The 22,273-nt window shown below is 40.4% G+C and overlaps 2 protein-coding genes across 3 annotated transcripts in view; one reads left to right on the top strand and one right to left on the bottom strand.

Annotated features, from left to right (window-relative positions):
* The first annotated feature begins 1,840 nt into the window (after positions 1 to 1,840).
* Positions 1,841 to 18,674, top strand: LOC5512325. 2 transcript variants are annotated; one of them, XM_032381757.2, is made up of 19 exons: positions 1,841 to 1,881; positions 6,212 to 6,438; positions 7,009 to 7,152; positions 7,713 to 7,886; positions 8,591 to 8,695; positions 9,550 to 9,618; positions 10,040 to 10,243; positions 10,584 to 10,847; positions 10,992 to 11,061; positions 11,124 to 11,231; positions 11,831 to 11,978; positions 12,469 to 12,601; positions 12,670 to 12,777; positions 13,166 to 13,309; positions 13,649 to 13,984; positions 14,188 to 14,559; positions 14,859 to 15,248; positions 15,612 to 15,707; positions 15,846 to 18,674. In XM_032381757.2, exons 2-19 carry the CDS (start codon positions 6,226 to 6,228, stop codon positions 17,637 to 17,639), a joined length of 4,872 nt encoding a protein of 1,623 aa, XP_032237648.2. In that variant the 5' UTR covers positions 1,841 to 1,881; positions 6,212 to 6,225; the 3' UTR covers positions 17,640 to 18,674. The 2 variants fall into 2 exon arrangements, with proteins under 2 accessions (XP_032237648.2, XP_032237646.2); XM_032381755.2 differs by lacking the exon at positions 1,841 to 1,881 and adding an exon at positions 3,423 to 3,575.
* Positions 18,675 to 18,836: 162 nt separating this feature from the next.
* The window catches only part of LOC5512324 (RNA 3'-terminal phosphate cyclase), a 35,159-nt gene continuing 31,722 nt past the window's right edge, over positions 18,837 to 22,273 (bottom strand). Inside the window, exons 7-11 of the mRNA XM_048730274.1 lie at positions 21,147 to 21,271; positions 20,366 to 20,424; positions 20,195 to 20,289; positions 19,462 to 19,566; positions 18,837 to 19,015 (exon numbers count right to left, since the gene is read on the bottom strand). Coding sequence (XP_048586231.1) covers positions 18,923 to 19,015; positions 19,462 to 19,566; positions 20,195 to 20,289; positions 20,366 to 20,424; positions 21,147 to 21,271 — 477 coding nt within the window. The 3' untranslated portion in view covers positions 18,837 to 18,922. The remainder of the gene's footprint in view (positions 19,016 to 19,461; positions 19,567 to 20,194; positions 20,290 to 20,365; positions 20,425 to 21,146; positions 21,272 to 22,273) is intronic.

The following is a 22,273-nucleotide window of genomic DNA, read 5'->3' on the forward strand; positions in this document are numbered from 1 at the left end:
CAGACAATGAAACTAGTAAAAATAGATTTTATAATAAATATACAAAGTTTTGCGATATAAGCAAGTTAAACGTGATAAAAGGTTATATATAAGATTGTTTATATTTTATGGCGGGAAGTCGCTTATGACTGGTGGGTTTGCAGCCATCGCGAGGTCTCTCCTAAACACAAGTTGTTCTAGTCTTTTCTACGCTACACGGGCGACGTCCCCTTTACTCATTTAATGTAGATTTGTTGACCATGTAACCATTGGATTCCTGAATAAATTTATCGTTTACGTCTGGTAACAATGTGGCAACAGCAAGAGTGATGTAAGGACTATATTTTACTGAAAGTTTAGTGGGAAGATCTAAGCTTAGATCTTCTCCGATGCTGTTGCGTCTAAGAGCATATAACGTATAATGCTATACAAATTAGCTGAAATAATTGCTGAACCTTTGCTGAACACGGCCAACACTAAGCATTGTCTAAGGCTTATCTTTGCGGTGTTCCTACACAACTTAAAGAAAGTGATCGTTGCAAAGTGTGAAATTGAATGAATACCTGAAGAAGACGATAAGGTAAGATGACATTGAATTTTTAGTCCAATTTATAATGCATTGATGACATTAACAATAAGTCGCATGGGTGCTTGAACTGTATGCGATCTCAATCGATGGATTATTCTTATATTGTTTCGAATACAGTAGAAAAAAACTTGTTTGGTGTTCAAGGTTCAGTGTTTTTTTTAATTGATTTTTTTTCTATTTGCCATTAACTTCCGTTAGCCCAAGGTGCTTAAAGTTGAAGAGGCTGCCATGACCACGGTGATACTGATTCCTAACAGCCTTAATTCCCCAGTTCCATATTGGATTGTTCTCAGTTCCTAATCGGGGTCAGAGCGGTTCTTCACAAATGCAAAAATGATGAAATACCTATTTTCCCAGTAAAATCAGCTAGGATCGCTAAATATTCCATGGAAATGTACGTCTATTATGATCGCCTTGAATGTTTCGCACTAGTGATGCTTCCTATTGAAACTTAGTAGGATCAAAAAACGCTAACGCTAGAAATGTCAGTTCCACAAAGGCGTATAACATGCTTTTTCAACACTGTGTTGATTTATAGCATGAGTATGAACCAACAAGATTTAGGAACTAGGATAACTGCGGTGTTACTATGCCATAATAAAAATCGATTAATATCCAGTACCATCTTTCCTTCTGTAAACAGAAGGAAACGTTAAAAAAGACAAATCTTACTTCCGATCTTCATGTTTTCATTCAAGGCAAAGAAAAAATATATTTCCATTGGCACCCAACCTTCAATCCACGCTTTTAATGGTTGCTATAGCGAAAGGAAATTACCATAGTGTGTTTGAAACACTTGACAAAATACAAAGGAAAGCTAGGCTCAACAACTTGAATGGCGCAAAAACTTGTCGATGGGTCCAATTTAACCCTTATACTTATAAGATATATGCGATAGTTAGGGTCTACTTGGAGACATAACACGCGTTTGTCCCCTTTGCAGTCTGCACGTCTGTATGTCTGCACTTCACCTGAGCGAGCCTACCAGTATTAGTTGGACACACCAGACACACATCAGGGTATTTTTAAAAAGCGACTTTATTCAAGATCCCGAATCAGGCTATACTGCTAGCCTTTTTGTGTCAAAACTGTCAGAGTTTTAAAAGTTACATTATTCATATAAAATAGTAAATATATTCGTGCTTGAAATATCAAGACAATATTGAACCGTCGATATTGACTGCTTTTAAGCGTGCCAAACTAGGCCCTTGAACACACCCACTTCTGCTAGACCATTATCAATTAACGAAAAAGCTTTCTGAAAGCTAGCCTCCCGTTAGGCTACACGTTTGCTGCTAGCTTCTTCATTAAAGGTTAGTTCTTCCTTGGACGCAATAGCAAACGCAAGAGAACAGAACTGCTTGTTTTTCCTGCGCTTGCACATAACGTTTGACTGAATCTCACTTGTGTTGCGCTTGCGCACAATGTTTGGCTGAGTCGGACTTGTGTTGCGCTTGCGCTTGTGTTTGACTAATTCTCACTTGTGTTGCGCTTGCTCTTATGTTTGGCTGAGTCTCACTTGTGTTGCGCTTGCGCTTGTGTTTGACTAATTCTCACTTGTGTTGCGCTTGCTCTTATATTTGGCTGATTCTCGCTTGTGTTGCGCTAGTATTTGTTTGACTGATTCTCACTTGTTTTGCACTTGCACTTGTGTTTGACTGATTCTCAATTGTTTTGCGCTTGCATTTGTATTTGACTGATTCTCACTTGCGTTGCACTTGCACTTGTGTTTGACTGATTCTCACTTGTGTTGCGCTTGCATTGTTCGACTGATTCTCACTTGTGTTGCGCTAGCATTTTGTTTGACTGATTCTCACTTGTGTTGCGCTTGCACTTGTCTTTGACTGATTCTCACTTTTGTTGCGCTTGCATTTGTATTTGACTGATTCTCACTTGTGTTGCGCTTGCATTTGTATTTGACTGATTCTCACTTGTGTTGCGCTTGCATTTGTGTTTGACTGATTTTCACTTGTGTTGTAGTGTCGTGCTTGCGCTGACATCCTAGTAACATAACGCATGTTGTAAACGTACTCAAAATACTCTGTTCCTATTCTTGTAGACCTTTTTCAAAAGCTACATTTACCAAAAGGTCAAGCTTAGAATTCCATGATGCTCCACTTGAATATGCCGCACAATGAATCCAAAGGGTGATCTGACTAAAGCAACGTATTGAACGGATTAGGAAAGTCCAACCGGAAATTAAAACACTCCTTTTTACGTATATTCACACCTAAATCAATATACGAAAATAAGTAAGCATTGTTGGAGAACGATGTACTCCTCTAAACTGAAAAAGAAAATGGTTTCTGTTTTGCTGATAAACATAATTGGAAACTTTTAATTAGCTTAATTAATAAATACAGAGGCATGCAGCGCTGTATAAAAAAACACTACAAATAGATGAGACTTTACTTTACAGCCTACACTTGCTTACTCTAGTGGCTCGCACGATCATGTGACATTAACCAAATCCTGAGTAATTACAGTACGGAAAGCTTTAAAAAGCGTAACTTCAAAATAAAGGGTGTAAAGCTTTTAATCACCCAATGGCAAACACCTCATTGTACACGTATACCATTTAAAGAAGTAATCTCAGGGATAACGGTAGAGGGATAATAGGCATTCGTCCTTGCAAATAAAACAAGACAAGTGTGTAGCGAATACAGAGGTCCATCAAGCGATAATAGCAATGACCTCAGTTTATGATGAGACCTAGTACGCGGTCATCATAGATTGATCTCACAGTTAAGCAACACAGAAGAAACCAGAGCAGACAGTCAGCCTTAAGTAGTGTCTTTTTTAAGTAAACAGTGCGTGGCCCGGGTTATACAGCAGACTATCAAAGACGTCAAATATGCAAATCAGAAGTCTGCTCGCATAATGCCAGCACGACATAAGCGTATTAGGTGACTTTAGACCACTAAGCGCCTTTTTTATAAGCTAACTGATCACAGGCGAGCGAGGCAAAGGTATGGCGCTGATCTGCAACAGTTGACACTTGGAGAAGGTAAGAACTTTAATGGCGCTTTCATTGCAAAAAGCAGACGTCATGTGAACAATTCACAGACGCAAACAAAAAAGCAAAACATTTCTCCAACATTCCGACACTGATTTTGAGTGAGGTTTTCTACTTGAAATGACATTTTTTTAAATTGAAACGACCGAGGTTGATTTATAGAGGGTTTATTATGTTCATTAAGTAATCCAGTAATTGAGGGTCCATGACAGAATAAACCATTTAGGTAGAAAGCATGCCATTTTTTTATTAAAATGTACTTAAGTGTGGGTTTGTTTAGTTTACAAACTTTAAAAAATCGTAATCGAAAATTTCGGTTTTCTTTTGAGCTACATACACGCTTGAATGACAAATTAATAGTAGACTAGTATTTTCTTTGTTTCCTTACTTGCTTTGAAGGTGTAGCCCAAAGGGTTATTTTACAAAATGAAGCACGCTTTAGTATATAACGTAAAGAATTTATGAACAATTTGCTTTTACCATTTTACTGTTAGTACGACGAATAGAGTCTAACTTTACAGCGAGACAGCATTATTAGAATTCTATCTTATTGTTGTTTAGAAAAATGCCTCCAAGCAATTGTAAATGTTTAATAACAGCGTAGCTTCCATTTTGCTTCCATTTGTTTGCTCAACAAGAGGACTCAAGAGGCCGAAGTTATTACGCATGGCAAAAAGACGAGTTTATAATACTATCGTAAATTCGTGATAAGTTTGAGAAGCTAAAATCGGTCGGATGTGTATTTTTTTTATTTTTGCGGGCAGCTGATCAAAGGTAACTAGCTTAACTCCTTGCTAATCTTAGAAGAGTATCACAATAGCTGGCGTTTGCAAAATGGAGCTATAAATCTCAGGTTTTGCTCTTGTCAGCTTTTGGCTGGATTAAAGATAAGATAATGCCATTTCGAGTAGCTAAAAGTAGACTCAGTATTTTATGACAGGGTTGAGTTTTTGAAGTTACAAAAAATGCCTTTTTCTTTCTTTTCCCGCAACGGTGTGCGGCGGTTATCAATCCGAATAAATAGGCAATGTGTTTTGAATTGATTCTTTAAAGTGATTTAGAGAATGGAGGCGAAAAGGATCCCACAGTTTACTCTCTTCGCCATGGTGATAGCTGGTGTTGATATGTCAGTTTAACTCAATAACGGCATCTGTCTATGCCAAATAGATGCAGTCCAGCGCAAATAAATTATTAATCCCATTAAAACTGAACCTTGAAAATTGCCATAACCTATTAGTTATAATTATCCGTTTAATAGGATCAATATATGTGATTAAAAATGTTAACCTAAGAAGAAAAAGGCAATTATCTGTTTTGTTGTTTACTTATTTCTGTGGAGATTAGGTAAGATTGTGAGCGCAAATAGATTGGATTAGCACACTGCGTTTTATCGGAAAGTGTTTAAACAGGTCTTTCATTTGCTCCGCAAGATAACCAGCGAGTAGGGCAGGCTTGTGTTCAGATCCATGCTACTGAGTAAGCCAACGAGTTAGCCGTTATACACCTGTGCAAATAGCGGACAATTCCAGGAACCTGGGATCTCTATAAGAATCCATTAAAAAATATATAAAATATAAGAAAAATACTTTGCCACAATTTTACACAAGCATAAAGTAACACATTTGGCAGTACGGGTAGGGAACACGAGTTGGGAAAATGAGTGATTTCACTTGCCATATCCTGCTTTCCAAACTCAAGCTAATGTACTTATCAGAACGTGACGTGCAATTGACAACATAACCGCACACAAACATACTTCACGTTCCTGCCTTTTACGCGTCATTCCTGCCGCCCCATTTCAATCACTACCTCAGAAAATGACGAAAAGCTATAGTTTTACATGATATGAGGCAAGCACTGACCATAAGCAAACACTGTCTTCCTTATCGCCATTGGAACAGAACAGTCTATAACGCGCCTGTCTTTGAACAGAGGGTAAACCGGTCTAGCCGCGCTTTCATCACGCAAAAGGAAATACCTTTTTACCTCTGTGTAAACCTTGGGAGTTAATCCGACATACGAAGAACAGCTTAATTGCAAACCTCTTCAACTCAATTATATTAAATAACGCGGATTATGTGCAGCGAATTGTGTGGAGTCTCCAAAGAAAAATCTTTATATTTGGTCGGATCTTCTCAAAGGCATCCAGTCTTTATCAGTAAAATTATTCGCCAATGTATTATTAGTGCAGTCAATTGTTTTTTTCTAGATTGACAAGAAATCATTGATTGGCCAATACTGTTTGACTGACAATGCAGAACTGAGCAAACAAGTAAAGCCAGTATCGGATTTTGGATCGTATACAAAGAATGCTTTGGATCTGGCTGTAAAGAAACCAGCTCAAAAAAGACACCTCGTCTTTAATGTTTAATTGGGATAAATGGTTAGTGTAGTACAATAGTGCAATGGTTAGGACAGTGGTGCCTTAACTTTATTTGAAGAAAGTTTCATTTTGGAATTAATCTTATAAAAACGAATACTCGAAGAAAAAGAAAAAGAAAGAAAAAGAAGCAAAAGCTTCATTCAATCTCATCATCTTAACCTGTTAGGCAACACGTTCACGAGGATGTGGTCCACCTGCCCTACCACAGCCTATATAACACTTTCCTTTCCTTTGCCGCTTTCAGACTGAGCAACAGAGATGACGTCACTGCGAACAATTTTCCTGATTTGCACGATTGTCACCGTTGTCATGGCAGCAGACAAGCCTCTGTACATCGGAGGGCTTTTCGACTTGAGTACTAAGCACGGGTACGGAGCGCTTCCCGCAGCGGAAATGGCGATAGAGGAGATCAACAGTAACGCTGGCATCCTATCCGGATACTCTCTCAACCTGCTGGTCAATTCTACAGAGGTAAGATGATGATCACTGCTGTACTTCCTAGGATTGGGTTCGGGCCAAGCAATACACCTGATACACAACTAGCCTGCGTAGCTGGCGGATATGTCATGTTTCAGAGGAGTTTTCTATCCCAGAATACGCGAACTCGTTCGTAGTTTGTTTGCTTGTTTGTTTTTGAATGGTCGCGCGAGAGGGCTGAGACTAGTGTAAAGGGCCGCCCGGAATAACCATTCGTATTCCTAGAGCTCCTAGTTCACGCTGACACACAATAACGGTGGAGCTCTGTGGAGCTCTGGGAACGAGATCCGGGCCCCTTATTACACTAGCCCCAGCTCTCTTTCAAAAAGTTTACAAAATAAAACTACGAACGAGTTCGGGTTTTCTCGGATAGGAAACTGCTCTGAAACTCAACATAACCGCCAGTTACGCAGGCTAGTTGCGCACGTGTGCTCGACAGGAATATAATCTTAAGTATTCAATATTATCAATTATTGTTCTCCATATGAATAGTCTTGCTTATCCTACTTTTTTAGAGCTTAACTTTTTTCTAGATCAATAATAACAATTTGTGTTACCTGGCAGGGCGGTCTTGGGTTGGGCCAGTCAGTGTTTCAGGATTACCTAAACAAACCGCCAAATAAGGTGATGCTACTGGGGCCGCTAGACGACACGCATGCCAGAGCGAGCGCCTCCTACGCTGCTTTACCCGCCTACCGACTACTCACGGTAAGTAACCGAGCACTAACCGAGCGCCTGGAAGACCATCATTCGGCCAACCAGAGGTAAAAATTTTTTTCCGCATGACCGCGAAACGACACCGAGTGGCGTGAGTCATTTTGTAAATATGAGCTATCCGCATTCTGGACTTACAATGTAACATTGATAACTTCCGGACAAGTGAATGCTTAGAAGTGTTATTTGCTGATGTTGAGGGTAAACGATATCTACTGCTTCTTAACTTCGGGAATTTCCAGGAAAAAGGAAGCGAGCGGTGTAGAGGAAAACAGCAAGATGATGATGACGATAAAAGCATTTACCGAGACATTATCAGAAATATCACATGCTATTTTACTATTACTACTTTGTTGTATAAAATACCCGGACGTAAAACTAACGTAAACAAACTAACATAAGGGCAAAAAAACTTTCGGACACCTTTTTGTCCGTTATTGTCAAATCGGTAATTGGTCAGCTAGTACAAGGCTTTGCTCGTCTTTACTTCTTACGGTATGCTCGCTGGGTTTCAGTCAAAAGTCAGGCAATAACTTAAACGTTTAACGTTGCAGTTCTCGTACGGGACGTCCGACCTGGAGCTGGCCGAAGACAGGAAAACCTACCCCTACTTTTTCCGTACCTTTCCTTCAAGGTCAGAATACAGTCTGCCAATGATAGGGATGCTGAAGGCTTACAACTGGAATGTGGTCGGCATCGTCTACGGGGATTCGCTCATGGACTTTAAGGTAAGAAATCGGATGAGGGTTTCAGACAGGGAAGTGTTGGCGGAGAATGCTGTTAGGAGCTCCAAGAAGACATGGGCTGACATGGTAAAATATTATACTGCTAACAGGTGCTGCACGTTAAGAGGCAGCAATGGGGTTGACATAGCGAAAATATCATTAGAGAATGTCGATCACCCACCCCTTTGTTATTGTTTATCATTAAATATACAGCGGTCTATTTGCAAGTAAATTTCAGAATAACAATCTACGAATGTAGTCTGGATGGATGCTTTGTGTGACTAAGCGGGAGTATAAAATGGCGGCGTGATTGGCCTTCTTTAAAGCTTAAGTTAAGATGAGAAGACTAGGAAGAATTGGATTTTACATAGGGAGCATTTCTACCTAATAATACTTGTTTCACCGCTGTTCCCCACAGAGAAGGGGTAAACACTGGAGAATGTTGCGTTACTTGTTTTACTCAGTCATATTATATGTAGGCAAGTTAGCCCAATGCTTGTCGGCTTCCTCAAAGCTGATAACATTATTAGTAGGATGAACTAGCCTGCGTATATGGCGGTTTTGTTGGATAAAAAAACTAGCGAATGAAACAATGAGCGATTTCGCGAACTGCTCTGAAACCCAACAACACCGCCAGCTACTCGGTCTATCGGCAGAACATGAGGCACACACTAAAGGCTCACGGGGGGCTCACTGTACTTTTCCAGATAATGCAACAGCTGCGTACACGCGTGCAAGCGGAGGGGATCTCGGTACTAGCGGAGGTCCAGTTACAGGCCAGTGACCCGGGACGGCCAGTACGCACATTCAAGGTATTGCAATTCCTAGATTATTGTCGAATCCGTTGTATCGCGACCCGCGTTTTTAAAACACGATTTGCTTTGGTTTTCTGTTCCGTCAGTAAAACCATTCTGAGCCAATCAGAGTTTCGCTTTGTGCACTTCCCTGGCCATCACCTGGACGAAAACCAGACAGTGTCGCGACAGAAAGCCAGGCAACTGCACTAGGCGAGAGATGGCAAGAATCTGATTGGCTAAGAATAATTTGACTGGCGGAATAGAAAATCACAAAAAACAAAAACAAATCGATGTTTTGAGAATGCGGCGTCGCGATACAACGGATTCGACAGTAAACTATTAGAGGTCAAGTACCAAAACGCAAGGTATAGCAGTAAAATATACAGATCAAACCATTATGTGGCCGCCAACGAACAGTAGCCCGGTGTACACTGGTGACATAACGACGTAAACGCGCGCTGTTTTATGTTCTCGTGTTCAAGTGTGTACATCCACGACATCACAACATATCAAACATCCACATAAGACATGGACAAAACGTTATGTTGTTATGTCGCCAATGTGCACCCTTTATCCAGAAAATTAATTTTATAAACATAGTCCAAAGGTTGACCATGGAAGGCTATTTGAATGGAAGCGTGTACAAGACTGCCCTGAAGAAGTCGAATTAAAAACGAAAATTTGGCAGTGTCGAATACCAGTTTTTGTTGTATTGTATTTATTCTTTTGGTTTACGAACTCGACTATTTGGGCCTTTTGAATTGATTTGAATAAAAACGAGGATGTAATAAGACTTGCTGAATAAATAGAGGAAGACGATAATGAGGTCTTCTTCCTAGTTGGATAATTTTGACTTTTTCCTCTCACAGGAAAAAGATGTGCATGTCATCCTAGCATTGATCCCTTTGGGAGCAGCGGCAAGAAAGATGTTTTGCCAGGTAAGAAGATGAAACCTAGTCATATTTGAGAAAATAATCCAGATAACAAATGAAGTTAATACAATAATCCAGTATAATTAAAGTGTTTAGTTTTAGGTATAATAAAATCGTAACCCCAAAGGCTTGGTGTGCAAATCGGTGCGAGGGACGCAAGTGCGCGAGCAAGAAAGAAACTAAACATTCCTTTCTCTAATACCTCTCCGCCTGCGACTACTTCGTGCTGATTTCCTCATGAGCGTGAGTTAGCTTAGACGAAACAGTAACCCATATTCGGCTTACAAGGAGAACATGTGCGGCCCACACTATGTGTTATTGTAGGTATAACTATAACTATCTCTAATACACTTGTAGGCTTACAAGGAGACTTGTACGGCCAATACTATGTGCAATTATAGATAAGTGTAACCCTAATCCCTCGCAGGCTTACAAGGAGAAAATGTACGGCCCACACTATGTGTGGATACTTCAGGACGGTAGCAGTAATGGTTGGTGGAGACCGTCGAGTGGAGAGGATATAGGAGGGTGTGCGGGCGTCGAGATGGACTGCCAACTACAAAACTCCTTCTACCTTAAATCCGCGGAGAACTCGGCCCATGCTGGCATGGTGTTTCAGCACTCGGGCAAGGTAAAAGCTTGAAAATAATCTTGTCTGCAATGATAAGTATTCCAAACTGGTCGCCGTGCTGAGGCGAACGGTTCAACGACTTTCCAAGTGCCACTTTCCATTTTTAAGTCCATTTTCCTGAGCTCTTTTACAGTCTAAAGACGACCATTCTTTAATATCCTTTATCAAATAAGAAATGCTAAAATGATCTATCTTTTAAGATATCTTGCACAGCTTTAAGCCTGGTGTCTGACACACTCGATACAAATACAGTTATTTTTCAGGCAACACAAGTAGAACGATAATTAGTGCATCAATTATACTAATACTGATTTTATCGATTATTATCATATTTCAACAGAATGCATCCACGATCCTGAATGAGTATTACTCCAGAGTGGACTATGTTAACAGCACCCAAAACTTGACCGATACAACTAACAGGACGTCTTACGCTCTTTACGCCTATGATGCTGTATGGGCTATTGCGCATGTGCTGAACAACTCCCGCGCGCAGCTAGAAGCCTGGGGCAAGCCGCTAGAGAATATAACATACGGGGACCAGCAAGTGGCCGACTTGTTCAACACCGAAGCCCTGAAATTGGACTTCAGATCCCCAAACATGGTGAGTTACAGCGTACATGCTCTATATCAAAAAAATATATGTAAATTATTAGATGAAATATAAATAAAAATTATTAACTTGTTTAAATTTTATTTCCCGAGAAAGGAGACAAAACGTTTCTTATGTCTTTATGTCTATTTTCAGGGAAACGTCAAGTTTTGCAAGAATGGAAATCGAAGATTCGATGTGAATTTTGAGGAGTTAGTGATAAGTGGTAAGTGCAATTCTCAACAGTTGGGACTTTGCTTTGGTTATTAATGGCTTATTGTCCTCTAGGCGGAAGTATGAGTACTGTAAAGGCTGCGGACTTCGATGTCAGTAAAACATCTGACTGTGATGTTTTGGGCAATCGTTACTCGGCCGCTAGCTCCATCAACTGGCTCGGTAAGAGATAACAAATGATGGTTATGGTGGCTGCGACAACTCCCCTTGTCTGTCGCGCCCTTAAGAAAGCTGGAAACCCTTTATCATTTAATCGCAGATGATATAACGCTCAACTTTGACAAAAAAGGAAACCACTTTAAACTAAATGAACGAGAAAGATTATCATCATAGTCACTTTTACTCCACTTTAAGTAGATTATCATAATATAACTTCTGTCATCCCTTGGATAACAGGAGACAACGTAGCTTGATATATGCAATCAATGCAGGCGCGTACACAGGGGGCGCGCGCGCACCCCCCTTGGTGGCTAAAAAGTGGGTCATTTCTTATTAAGGAATCTTCAAATATTTTCCATATGATACATATGACTGCGCATCCACAAAAGCAAATCCCTGGTACGCGCCTGCAATGAGAAGGAAGTATAACATTGAACTACCATGAGCGTAGCTAGTCTGCTCCGTAAGGCCAGTTGAAACAAATGTCCCGTTTAATACCATTCGTCGTAATCAGCGTACCTTCTAAAACATCATAACACAATGATAACATGCCAATAAATTATACACTAATGTTCAATGTTTGCTAATGGCAATCCTGTCAGCTGGGGTCCCGTACCGTAAGACAGCAGTGACGTATGGTACACGCTACATCTACCGCGCCCTGTTTGGCGCTCTCGTGTTTCTGGCCTGCCTGGGGATCATCTATGCCATCGTCTGCTACCTGGTCGTCCTTATTAACATGAAAGACAGGTACTTATACCTACACGCGATAAAGATAAACTAATTTTTATAATTTTTTTAAGAAATCTGCGAATTCTCCCTTTCAAGCGTCAGTCAAAAGCCATGCACTGTTATCATTGGCCTTACTTTCTCTGGCTTCCAATTAAGCCATCTTACTGTAATGCGTTTACCAATCAAAGAATAGAAAACGTTTATAAATTCAAAACTTGATTGGCGGAAGTGAGAAGCGGTTTTGGCATTTTGGGGATCGTTGGCAAGCGTTATCAGAATACTCCAAATCGCAGAAAATCATTATAAATAAATCGTTATCGCTATATATTATTATTTTTGAGAAAAATGTTATCATTTTTAATTACACATCCTTTAATCGTTCCCGCCTTTGCAAAGAATGCTCTAAGTTACTGTTTGTCCTTTCGAGAATAGCATGATCTTTACATGCCTCATATTAGCAAAAGTGTATATTTGTGGTATTTAATGTGTTTTTGTTTTTTTCCGTCAGTATCATCTGGAACTCCAGCCCTATCATCAACATGATCATCATCTTCGGCTGTATACTCAACTACATTACCGTTATCCTCTACGGCTTTGATTACACTCTGGTCAGCATAGTCACAGTATCAAGTATCTGCAGGGTACGTAGCCTCAATGCTAATCCCTGCTAATGCTGGTCGTACTAATCATGCGTGATATTTCCTTGCAGGCTCGTGCCTGGACGTTTGCCATTGGCTTTACTCTGTCTGTCGGTGGTCTAACAGCTAAACTCTGGATAGCATACTGCGTGCTGAGTGACCGGTTTGTCAAGAAAAGGGTAAATAAGGCACTACTTATTCATATCTTAATGGTAAAACAACTTCTGGAAAATTGATTGGATACCTTCAACATGCTCCCAAGCGCGGACCCAGGATTTGCTGAAGGGGTTGTGCAGTCATAGCCATCATCTCTAACGATCCCTCTATAAGGAGCGACCTCTCTTTGGTGGGCATAGGCGTACCCTCTTTGTCTCCTACCTACTTCCTCAGACTGAATACTTCAATCATCATGCTTAGCTTCTTTGCAAATGGTTGCTGTTTTTTTGTTTTTGAACTTCTACCCATTTTGAGATCATCTGTTCACCCTGTCACTTCTGTGTTGTAACCAAGTCATATATAAATCCCACCATGAATGATATATGACGTATAGTTATTTTCTTTCTTTAGAAAAGCATGCTTGTGTGGATGATTTGTATTGTGCTGTTTTTCTTCATCGTGGACATTATCATCCTTGGGTGCTGGGAGGGTTTGAACCCACTTCGAAGAGAACTTGTACAATACCGGGATCAGGAGCTGTTCAAGTGCTCAGAAGTAAGATTGCTAACCAATCAAATTTGAGGCTTCGTAATCAAACTTATTAAACAGTAACCCATTACTATTATTTCAAGCATTTTTCAACGTCATCAGCAACAGCACCCCAATAAGAACCATATCAGCAACAACAACTATCTTAATTACAACAAGACAAAACATCAAGCAATGTGGAAAAACTTTAACGGCAGCAGAAACAATATCAGCATCAAATCACGTTACAGAGAGAACAAATAGAACCTGCTAGCAGCTAGTTTCAGAGCTTACTCTTAACCGCATTGGCTCATAGTAACCCCTGTGACCACCAGCAATGTAAAGGTCCACACTTTTCTCTTTCAGCCAATCACAGCCAAAACCTTCCAGGCAGAAGTAATCTCGGTTGAGCACTGCCGAAGTGAGAACGAGTTGATGTGGCTGCTCATCATCCTCATCTACAAGGCTCTGGTCTTGCTGTTTGGACTCTTCCTTGCTTGGCAGACCAGGAAACTGTACATCAAGTCTCTTAATGACACACAGCACTGTGTGGTCTGTGTATTCGTCGTGCTAGTTTTCGTTATTATCGGTCTGATTGTCGCGTTCGTGGTCCCGATGTTTCCCAACCTGTACTTTGGGATCATTGGGTCTTGCATCTTCCTGTGCACGACTATCATCTTGGCGCTATTATTTTCTCACAAGGTAAAATACCAAGATAGAAAATCTTGCACCACTTACATGAAATAGGTCTTGTAAGGTTGAATCAGTTGCATCCTATTGCAGTGCAGTGTTACTCATTGTTTTCGGATAAAAGAATGCTTATTCTGCCCTGCCTGCTATGTAAACTGTTAGCAAAAGATACACTACCAGAAAATAACTGACAACCATTATTTTTGTGCCGACAGATGACTCGTGTGTCGTGTCTGTGCGGACCATGTGGGAGGAAGAAATCGACGGCGAAACTTATCAGAGTCACGAGCCACGAAGAGAGACTGAATGAAGATAGCGACGATGGGGAGAGCAAAGGTTGCTGCGGCTTAAGCTTCTGTTTATGTTGTGCAGCGGCTTGTGCTTGCTGCGCATGCTCGCCAGCCTGTTGTATCACGTGCTGGTCTTGTTTTCCGTGCTGTAATCTATACCTGTGTTGTCGCTCGTGCTGCTGTGGCTCAAAGGTGAACCCAAGTCGAGAAAATAACGAAAAGGTCGAGTTTTACATCAATGGTCAAGCGCAAGAGAAGGAAGGGCAGATTGCGTATCTTCTACGCGAACTGCATGAGGTAAGCCCGTGTGATAGAAACCTGCCTGAGCTTACTTTTTCTCAACGAAGTGATATAAACTGATTCGCTCTTTAGTGCCTGTGTGGCGTGTGGACCATCACTGAGTCCCGGGCTCAATTCTCAGTTTCTTTTTGTTCCCGTTTTTGCACCAAGGTTCTTCTCTGGATTTTCTGTTTTTCCTCTGTCCACGAAAAAAAAAAAACGTTGTCAGACATGAGTAGTATCTGAGCTCTGTTGAGTCAGCATTCCAGCCAAATCTATCTATTATTGTTTTATTTACTTATCTATTTCATCTGCAGAGAGACGAGCAAATCAAGCACCTTCGACCATCGTACGCTGTCGTCACGACCTGGACACAAACCTACGACGACTCGGACTCAGACTCGGGTGGAGAAATGAACGGTGGGTCGTCAATGGACAGCGACGGTAGCTATAGTGACGGTAGCCATAGCGACGGTGGCAGGCGTCGCGGAAGAGGCTCAAGGAGAAAGAGAAACTCTGTGAAGATTTTCAACAAAGGGCACGATTGGTCTCACGTACAAAGCCGAGTGGACACTGGGGTCCGCAAGACGCCATCTCCGTCGCCTTCAAAGACGAAGGACGAAGGGTACTATTTAAACGTGTGGCGAGCTGGAGGTGGAAGGGCTACAGATAAAGAGTTGGAGAGGCTTAAAGCGGAGCTAGAAGAGGTACCTATTGCTATTTTATCAGCACACAGCATCCATTCATCAGCACATGCATCACTTTGTCGTCACATAAGCATGCCTTTTAATCAAAATTAGATAAAATTATCCGATGTCCGAAGGTGTCATCCATCGTTTTCCGAAGTCAGACGCTAAAGCGCCAAAAAGATTTAGATTAAAAACTAGAGTATAGATTTCATTAGGCTTTGTAATTCTTCATTTAGGCTTAATCACTTGCCGTCAAAATCGGAGAACGGCCTGCAAGGGCGGCAGTATCTGCAATATAGGATGTTGTATGTTCTCCTGATTAGAGAACAGTGAATTAGTAACTTGGACCCTGTCTCATGTGTCTTCCAACTAACTCTACAGAAAGACAAAGAAATCAAGCGATTGAAAGCTGGAAAGCCGCCAACGGTTAGAAAGCAGTCTACGAGTTCTCAAAAGAATGTTACAAGAATAATCAAGGTAACCTATTATTGTTTGCACTCACATTAGTACCTCATATTCGTATTATTGGACAAGTCGATGATTGAAACGTTACAATACAAATACTACTAGTTAATGCACAGCAATCTTACCAAAACATTGCCACTACATTTGCAGCCTGTCCCCGAAGAACAAACAGACACCGACGATAAACAATGTCAGACGGACGCAGATCTAATCAATAGCTCGGAAACAAAGCACGTGGTCGTCATTAATAAAGAACCAAAGGAAAATAGAGCTCCTATTGACGTCACACTCGTCAAAACAGAAAATCACAACCCGTCTTTCCAGAGCCCACTCTCTCCAACAAGGGGGAAGAAACCATCTGTCAAGAAGAAAGGTAAAGTACCTAAAAAGGACAAGACACAAGAAAAAGAGGTGGAACCTAGAGAAAATCCCAAGTCGCCAGACGAATGGCTTTTTGGTCCGCCAAATGAAAGTCCACCATCAGTGGTAACCATACAGACCACAAACTCTCCTGTTAAAGAGGAGAAGCCCACATCTCCGAAACCATTAGTATACAATAAAATCAATTCACCACCATCGCAAAGGATAGTTTCTATTCACGCTAAGAACGATTCACCAACTACGACAGAAAAACCAAAGTCCCCTGAAACATGGGTGTACAATAAGCCAGAATCACCACAAGAACGGGTAGTGTCTATCCAACCAAGGAATGATTCGCCTATTAGGAAAGAAAACCAGAAGGAATCGTCACCGCCAACAGTCGTGGCTATCCAGACAAGAAAAGAGTCTCCAACACCGGAAGATAAACCAAAGGCTCCTGAAGCGTTGGTATACAACAAGCCAGAGTCTCCGAAACCTGAAGATAAGCCAACGTCTCCGAAAACGTTGATGTTTACTGAACCTGACGATAAAAAAGAGGAGAAGAAGAAGCAAGAAGAAGAGGAGGTGCAGAAAGAACTGAAAAGAAAAGAGGAGAAAGAAAAACAAAAGGAGGAAATAGCAAGACAAGAAGAAGAAAGGAAGGAAGAGGAAAAACGAAAGGAAGAAGAAAAGGAAGAGGAAAAAAGAAAGAAGAAAGAGGAGGAACAAAAAGAAAAAGAAAAGCAAGAAGAGGAACAAAGGAAAAAAGCGCAGGAAGACAAGAAAAGGGAAGAAGAGGAGAAGAGAAGGCAGGAGGAGGAAAAAGAAGCAAAACGAAAAGAAGAGGAAAAGCGAAAGGAGGAGGAGAAACAACTCGAAAAGCAAAGAAAAGCTGAAGAGGAGAAGAGAAAGGAGGAGCAAAGAAAAGCTGAAGAGGAGAAACAAAAAGAAGAAGCAAAAAGGATAGAAGAAGAAAATAAAAAGAAAGAAGAAAAGGAAAAAGAAGAGGCAAGAAAGCGTTTGGAAGAAGCGCAGAAACCGCTGCTTTCACCTTCACCGCCTAACAACACTCCTGTGGACGACAAAAAGATCGATAATGACGACAACGCACCACATCCGAAAGACGAACCTGACATTCAGGAGCAACCAGAAAATGAAGACGATGATGATGGTGGCGAGGAAGACGATGGTGACGATTTTGACGATGATAATGATGATGGAAATGGCGCTGAAGATGATGAGGACCACGAGGATGGAAGCGGAAGCGAGAGCGATGGACAAGGAGGAAGGCGACCGAAAAAGAGATCCCGTAAAAAGATACCTCATCACAAACTCAACTGGAACGCAAAATCAAAAGTAGACACATCTAGCGGGTATGTAAAGCGCCCTACGAAGAAAATCAAAACCTACAAAGTAGATTACTCTAAGGTAAGATCGAAACTAGGGGCGTCCTCGAATGCGCCCCCCAAGAACCAAGAGGAGATTGAGAAAATGCGAGAGAGAAGAAGACAAAGAAACGCAGCCAAAAAAAGATTGCAGCAAGAACCGTCAAACAACCGTAGAAGGGCACAGAAGGAAAAATAATAAGTAGTTTTAGTTACACTGAGGTGAATACTTAAAATTCCTCCAGCTTTAGCTGAACGAAAATATACATAATATTGTATCCTAGATTTGGTATAGCTAGTAGATGATAGGTATATCGTAGATATTTCTGTAAAAAGTATTTTGAGCGACCTCTTATTTAAAAGAAAATATATAGATAAAAGGACTGTAAATGTCATAAACTTAGATGTTCCAAAATGCCATAGTGTACATAGAATATCATTGTATCGTTCAGTGCATCAAAAAGAATGCAAATCTCAACTGAGCATATTTGTATACTAATCCTGTAATATAACCTAAAGATTTACGTAAATGACGAAAGAATACTCAACAATGCCGCTACAGTGAAACATTAAAAAAAACATATCGAAAAATGAAATCGTTATTTTTTTATACATACCTGATCTAAAAAAAACCTTTGTCAGTGTAAACGGCGAATGGCAAATGGCAGTTCCCAGACCATGCCTATGGATACTAATTATTCGAACGAGCTAAAGCAATGACAGGGCCATACATCGATTGCCTTTAATGGTTATCGTATGATTGATCCATGTCTTCCTGCCATTTGCCAATCCACGTTTGCCGTTTGCAATGACAACGTTTTTGAAAAAGGTGTATTCACTGTTGCGATCATCCAAGATCATTGTAACTTATAGCTATATCGCAGCTCTATCGAAGTCCTTCCTTTCGAAGTCCTTCGAGTTCTCGTGGATAGATTAGATGGACATTTGACGAAAGATATTCGCTTTAGACGTATTATCGCAGGATCTGGTTAGATGTACAGGGAAATGAATCAGTACAATGTTGAAATGCTCTGTTTTACGCCTCTGAAAACCGACGAAGGGCTAACGCTTGAAACGTGACCGAAACTTGATTCCACCAAACATATGCAGACCACCTAGTTATTCTACAGCTTGTCTTTAGTTTTTCTGGTCATGACATATTATGTAGAGTTGAAGATTACGTTTACTAAGAGAGGGCACATTTGTGTCTATTTAATAAAATATATGAAACGTGGATATTGTTTCTTTGCGTTTCAGGGCTAAAGCTATTGGTGTGGGCAGTAATCTTTTAAGTCTTGGTACATACGAACCATTTCTATTGGCCTTAATCGTTAACTTGCAAAACAACTTGTGCGATCTTTCAGTTTATTGTTGTTGAATTTTTTTTTTAATTTTATAAGGCTATTTTTTAGGCTATGTTGTTATAAATATGAGAAGATAGTGTTTTTATGCTAAATTATGCTATCTAAAATTGAGCTGGAACTAAAGAGAATGATTAACCAAGCCTATCCCGTCGCATTCTATGATACTTGCATCATGTCCTTCGTCAGAGCAGGAAGTGACTTTAAACCTAGCCTAAATGAAAAATAGGAAAGAACAATAAACACATAGTCAACAGTTGGCATACCTTTTTATCAGATGTACAACTGGCATAATAACGGCCGTTGATCAAATGGTTTTGGTTGATTAGTTTTGATGCTATTAATCCTCCTTAAAAAAATAATAAATAAATTCTTTCTAATCTTTATAAATTCAAATGATAAATTCCATTCATTTTTATTCCCATAACGTCTAGATGCATAAATACCCCTTGTCATAATCTTGAATAGGGACCTTGAGCAAGGACGATTTACATACTCTCCACGAGTTTTCACGTCGTGATTTGTTGGAAAACGACTGAAATTTATCAAAATACAGCGAATTTTCTCCGAGATGTTATTTGAATTCGGGATAAAATTCCATTGTTTTCTCTCGTCGTCAACGTTGCCGCCGTCGTTGCTTATGGTCTCCACGTGCGTTACCTTAGTTATCCTTTCTGCCACATAAATAGCCGTCTTAGTATGCATGGTCAGCGGTCCAGTCTTGACACGTGACTTGCCGTTGGCAAGTGCCATAAGAATGATCAGCTATGACAAGAAACAATGCTAGATACTAAATGCCGAGCCCGAAAACTCCAACTGAAGCCCTGAAACGGCGACCTGTTTTCCCACACAGTAGAATAAGTTTAACAGGGGACATGGATCATGTCATAATTATTAAGCAGGGCCTTTGCAGAGGGTAGCCCCCCCCTCCCTCAATATTAGCCCCCGCTCCCAATATTAGAGCTGTTCTCATGGCCGGGGGGCACTGCTCCAAAAATTCGTATTTTACAAAACAAACAGGTTGGTCATCTATTTGAGATTATCCTTAGCCGTTGAAGAGGAATTCATGTTCGAAGCTCTTAATAAATTATTACTCAACAAAAAGACAATGTACGATACAATAAACTAAGTGTCTTGGGGGGGAAGGGGGGGTTACAAACACATTTTACCATAGCCTGCTAGCCGGCTCTCCAGTGGATTAAATTCATGTTTAAGGGGTCTCGGGATTCCTGTGCGCCACGGGGATCCTGAACAACGAAATCACACAGGAGAGCCGGCTCGCAGGCCAATTCAAACACTTTTTGGTATCAACAATATAGCGACTTGTCCTCATGCTATATCGTTGTGTTGTTATTGAACTTGGCATTTCAGAAAGTGCGAATTCTGCTCGTACCTGATCTTGCAAATGTTCATCTACGCAGCCACCAGAGTCCAGGTTCCTCGTCAGGTCAGACACCGCGTCTGATGCAACTTCCTCTGATGGAACACCTTGTGAACAAAACATAAAATAATCTAATTATTTTCTAATCCTTTTATAGCTTTTATCTCTGTCGATTCAGTTCACCTTTTCTGCCGAGGGCCGATACTGCTATTCTACATCCTGTTGTTGTCTCAGCCATCACCCTATCACGAAATTTAATATCTCATCACGGACTTTTATATTTCAAATGTATTCAATGAACTGAACTGCTTGAACTGAACACTTGTTATTGTTAAGCATACGAAGATACAAGAGTGTACTTGAAAGAAAACTTCAACATTACTATCCACACCTGATATATAAGTAAAATATGCCAGATTGGTCAGTCACTGGAATTAGCCAATAAAAACTGGTGCTTTATGTGACTTGATATTGTGTAGGGTTGTATCAATTGGAGGGGTTATTGGTCTTGTAGTTGAGGTTTTCATTGTGCCTAAAAAGTGTCTAAAAGGTACAGATCGAAAATTTAACCATTGGTTAGCTTCAACTCAAAAGAAGTTTATGAAAAAGGAATTTAAAAAGTGGAGTCAACCAGTCAATGGTCTAAGTAAATACTGAAAAGGGGTTGGTTGCAAATTTCCGTTTAACAGTGAAAAGAGCCTAACAGAGGCCTGGACTACGGTGGTAAGCGCTTAACTTCTGTGCATCTCTAGATCGAGGTAATCTCAAGCACTGGAGTCAAGCTATTGTTAACATTGCGAGGCTGTTATCACTGAGCTTCCTACCCCCTATACGCCTCATCAACCCCTCATACACGCACACACATCTGAAGGTTTAACTGGGTGGAAAGTAGGAAGGTAAAAGGGTAACTGTAAAGGCTTTTCCCTTGGGACGTTTGTACTACATTGACAATCGCTACACTTACTGAATGCCAGTTCCATTGCCATGGGCTTTGTCCCTTGACTCTTGGACAGCGTCTATGTTAATAGGAGTATCCGGGTATCTTCGCTTGATCAGTTTAGTGGCCTCACGCGCCATAGTTTGCGCAACCTGCAAAATGCACATTAAGAAGGAAATGGTGTGACCTGAATTGATTGGTTTAGTTATTATTCTTATCAAAATATGTTTCAAATCCATTATTTATAGCCTCCGCGCTAATGAAATATTATATACCAATTGTTTCAATATCATTATTATATTAATTTACATAAAATCTTAGTGTTGTTTTTATTTCAGGTATAAATAAAGTTGTTTTGCGGTTGTTGTTGACGTGCAATTATTATTATTAATCGTTATTGATATAACGATTTCGCATTATTGCAGATTAAGATGATCTACTTCATATACTTTTGTCGAGACTCAAAATGTTGATCGTTTTACTCTTTCTCATTTGCACGTGTAGTGAAGTAAAAAAAACGCTTTCCATACTGTTTTTTATGGACGTCGATCACATGGTTTACATAAAAACATGTGGCCACAACACGTCTTGCCATGAAGTGCTGGTTTTCAAATCAATCACTTCTGATCAATTTCCCTTGTGTCTCAAAGTCAGGGATTCGGGTGCAAATATGTTTGCCAAATGCCTTAAAATATTCGTCGAAGCGGAAGATTCCCTAGATCACGAAACAGTGAAGATCGAGATTCCAGATGACACGCAAACGCAAACCTATAAAAACTTCTGCTTAGCGTTAGAAAATATTTGCCTGGCAATGCTCGATTCATGTTTGGGGCACATAAGGAAAGAGATCTTGGTGCCGCATAATATCCAGATATCTTATAAGACATCTGTTGCTGATTGAATAAAAATGTATTTAAGAGACGCTTGAATACTAACGAAAGGGTTACGTTAGTGACCTCACCTGTTATCGATCTATTCCCTCTCTGATTGGGGTCCCACAAAACTTTACGAAGCGAATTTGGGAAAGATTATACCATGCTTAAAATGAAATGGTAGCTTTAGATTAGAGTTTGGAGGATTTTTCGTGCGACCAGGCTATTCATTGTCCACGGAAATCGGTTGTCAACTAAATATATGATATCGAAATCAAAGAA

Source organism: Nematostella vectensis, chromosome 1 (genome assembly GCF_932526225.1).
Source record: "Nematostella vectensis chromosome 1, jaNemVect1.1, whole genome shotgun sequence".
NCBI lineage: Eukaryota > Metazoa > Cnidaria > Anthozoa > Actiniaria > Edwardsiidae > Nematostella > Nematostella vectensis.

Coding starts and splice junctions, on each gene's coding strand:
- LOC5512325 (XM_032381757.2), top strand. CDS start 6,226: ATGACGTCACTGCGAACAATTTTCCTGATTTGCACGATTGTCACCGTT. Junction 7,153..7,712: donor CCGCCTACCGACTACTCACG/GTAAGTAACCGA, acceptor TTAACGTTGCAG/TTCTCGTACGGGACGTCCGA. Junction 10,244..10,583: donor TGTTTCAGCACTCGGGCAAG/GTAAAAGCTTGA, acceptor ATATTTCAACAG/AATGCATCCACGATCCTGAA.